At 40.2% G+C, this 2,794-nt stretch overlaps 1 protein-coding gene across 1 annotated transcript in view; it reads left to right on the top strand.

Moving 5' to 3' along the window:
- LOC104538842 (solute carrier family 2, facilitated glucose transporter member 11-like) overlaps window positions 1–2,314 on the top strand; it is an 8,896-nt gene extending 6,582 nt beyond the window's left edge. The window contains exons 10-12 of the mRNA XM_010182195.1: window positions 577–652; window positions 1,663–1,790; window positions 2,108–2,314. Coding sequence (XP_010180497.1) covers window positions 577–652; window positions 1,663–1,790; window positions 2,108–2,314 — 411 coding nt within the window. The remainder of the gene's footprint in view (window positions 1–576; window positions 653–1,662; window positions 1,791–2,107) is intronic.
- Window positions 2,315–2,794: the final 480 nt, after the last annotated feature.

Below are 2,794 nucleotides of genomic sequence, written 5' to 3' on the forward strand. Positions count from 1 at the left end.
CTGTCCCATGCTTCCTGCAGCACAAGCAGTGTGTACTGATCCTTCCAGCAACCACCAATTTCCACTCTTGATAGAAGTGATCCAGTTACACAGTGCATCTCTCTCGCTACGTCCAGTCAGGAGGGTGGAAAGTAGTGATGAACCCAGTGTCACAGCTTCACTAGCACCAGTGTTTTGCACTGCATTGCGATCTTGTTCTCAGACCATAAACTTTCAGCATCTTTTTGTTTCACAGATATCTTCTGGTACACAAGAGATTTAAACATTTCTCCAAAATAGTCTAATTCAATAAGATAATTAGGTTAAAGCAGTAACAATTTTCCCCATGCTGTTAGCATGGAATTTTTCACTTGTTTTTCAGAGCAGGGTGCAGTTCAGCTCATCTTGGTAGATACGACACTGCAGGCTACTTTTTGGGCCTATATTCAGTACAGAAAGATGAATGTTCTAGTGAGCAGCTATTACAGAGCCCAGTGTCACGGGCTTTTTCATAAGTATTGCTTCTCCTGTATTATCATCTGTGCTACAGCTATAAAATTAATATTCATTCTCTTCCCTCCCTTCACATTTATCTAGGGTCAGTTCCTCTGGATGCGTTACTGCAGTGTTATTCTCATCTTTCTATTCATCATTGCCTATGGCATAGGACCAGGTGAGTACAACAATAAAAGCAACAGGAAATCTCAGACCTCATAGATAAGCACAAGCCATGGAAGTAGAACTAGACTGTGTAACTCTGTCTTTGCAAATCAACAGCTTAGTTTGGATTGAAACTGGGGGAGTCCTGAGTTTTGATTAATTAATCACCCGAGTAACACTATGTTTAATAAATTCTTAAAAATTATTTAGACCCTGATGAATCAGGACCCTGTTTCCTCTCACTTTATTACAGGTTCAAACCAAAAAAATACTTGTTAATCAATTCACCAAGGCTTGTTTTGGAGGGTATGAATGCTGATCAGTGTGCACAGGCTCAACTGGTCCATCTCTGTCTTTGCTTAAGGTCAGAGGTGGACTCTTCTAAAACATCAGCATTTTCTCAACTCACCTGTAAAATCTGATAAGGAATTATACCTGAGAGCATGCATAGTCTCTCTCTTAGCATTGCTCTGTCCTTTCTCATGATCTCTTAATGTCACTCTGAAACACCTACATGGGTAATGCCAGAACCAAGCTTATAGCTCTCTGTTGGGACCTCACTTGCCTAAGACCAATATTTACTCTGGAAGTTCCCTGACCAAACACTACCTTTAGTTATTATGGTCTCCAGATTCAAGTGGCAGCCTTTATTGTTGTAAGCACTGTATGTAAGAACCACGAATGTCTTGAAAACCTAACAGAATTCCCACAGTAGCAGAACCCACGTGTCTTCTAAGGGCAATGGAAAGAAATAGGCCATTAGAGCCATTGATCTCTATACTTTATACATCTTAGGTGGATAGGAACCACACTTCAAGGGTATCCATCTGTCTCCACGGACCATAAGAGAGGTCTGTAGGGGAATCCAGACAGAGATGGCTGTGCTGCCCAAATGTAGGTGATTTCACAGATCTCAGTTACTGGGGCTGTGTTTGACCAGTTACATTAGTTCACTCACTTTGAGGAAAAATGGTTAATTACAGCACTGTTTCTTTCTATTGCTTTTTTATGTCCTTCCCTCAGCTGGAGCCGTCGCATCTGTCATGAATGAAATCTTCACCCTCTCAACAAGGTCCTCCGCTTTTGTAATTGGTGGAATCGTCATTTGGCTAGGCCTCACTTTCACTGGAATGATCTTCCCCTTTGCTGTTGTACGTAATTTGATTCAAATCTTCTCTTTGACTCTATCAGTTTAAACTGTTTTTCTAGGCTAGTCTGGACAGGGAGTAGGATGAAGTGCTTTGTAGATGATCAAAGCTGTGAATCTCTTATTTCTACTGCCATGCAGAGGTGCTAGACTTCAGTCATCATTCACTGCCTCAGGAACAGATTGAAAAGATAAATAAATAGTCCTTCTGTAAAATCAATTTATTCCTCATTTCACAGGGACAAATCAACAATTTGCAAAAATCTACAGGGGCAAGTGTTGTCGGAGAAATCACTTATCTCATTCTATTTTTATCTCCAGATGCTTCTTGGTCCTTTTTGCTTCCTCATCTTTATTGCTGTCCTGGTAATTTCAGCAGTTCTCATCTACCTGTTCGTCCCAGAAACAAAAGGGAAGTCAACCTCCGAAATCACAGAGGAATTCAAAACACACCGATTTAAGAAGAAACGTCATCAGACTGCGGAGAAGTATGCTACTGAAGAAAAGACATTCTGCACCAGGCTCTGATAGGCCACCATGAGCTTAGCTTAACTTCCACTGACAAAAAGATGTGTCTCAAAATTGAACTGAAAGCTAAACTTTAACATGGACTTTTCTCAATAAAATGTAATCCAAAAAGTAATCCACAGATAGTTTGTCATTAATTCAAGTAGCCCTATTTTATATTCATCTTTGCTTTTCATGGTGAGAGACAATGGCCCCTTCCTTGAACAGCTCTGTAGCAGGAAGACATCAGTAACCACAGACACTTCTCAGAACTGGCACATGGAAAACATTTTCAGGCATAACACATCCATTTTATTTCAAGCCTTTCTCCTTTGCTATCATTTCAGAGAAGCAGGATTTGTCTCTATGTTTGTTGCTTTGTAAGAAAGCTCTGTGCAGGATTAAAAGCAGGATGAAGAGAGGGTGAAACATAAACATAGTCTTTGCAAACAATTTTCATGTCATCTTTTTATGATCACAGAATCACAGAATCACAGAATC

The sequence above is a fragment of the Mesitornis unicolor genome, unplaced genomic scaffold, assembly GCF_000695765.1.
Source record: "Mesitornis unicolor isolate BGI_N332 unplaced genomic scaffold, ASM69576v1 scaffold404, whole genome shotgun sequence".
Lineage (NCBI taxonomy): Eukaryota > Metazoa > Chordata > Aves > Mesitornithiformes > Mesitornithidae > Mesitornis > Mesitornis unicolor.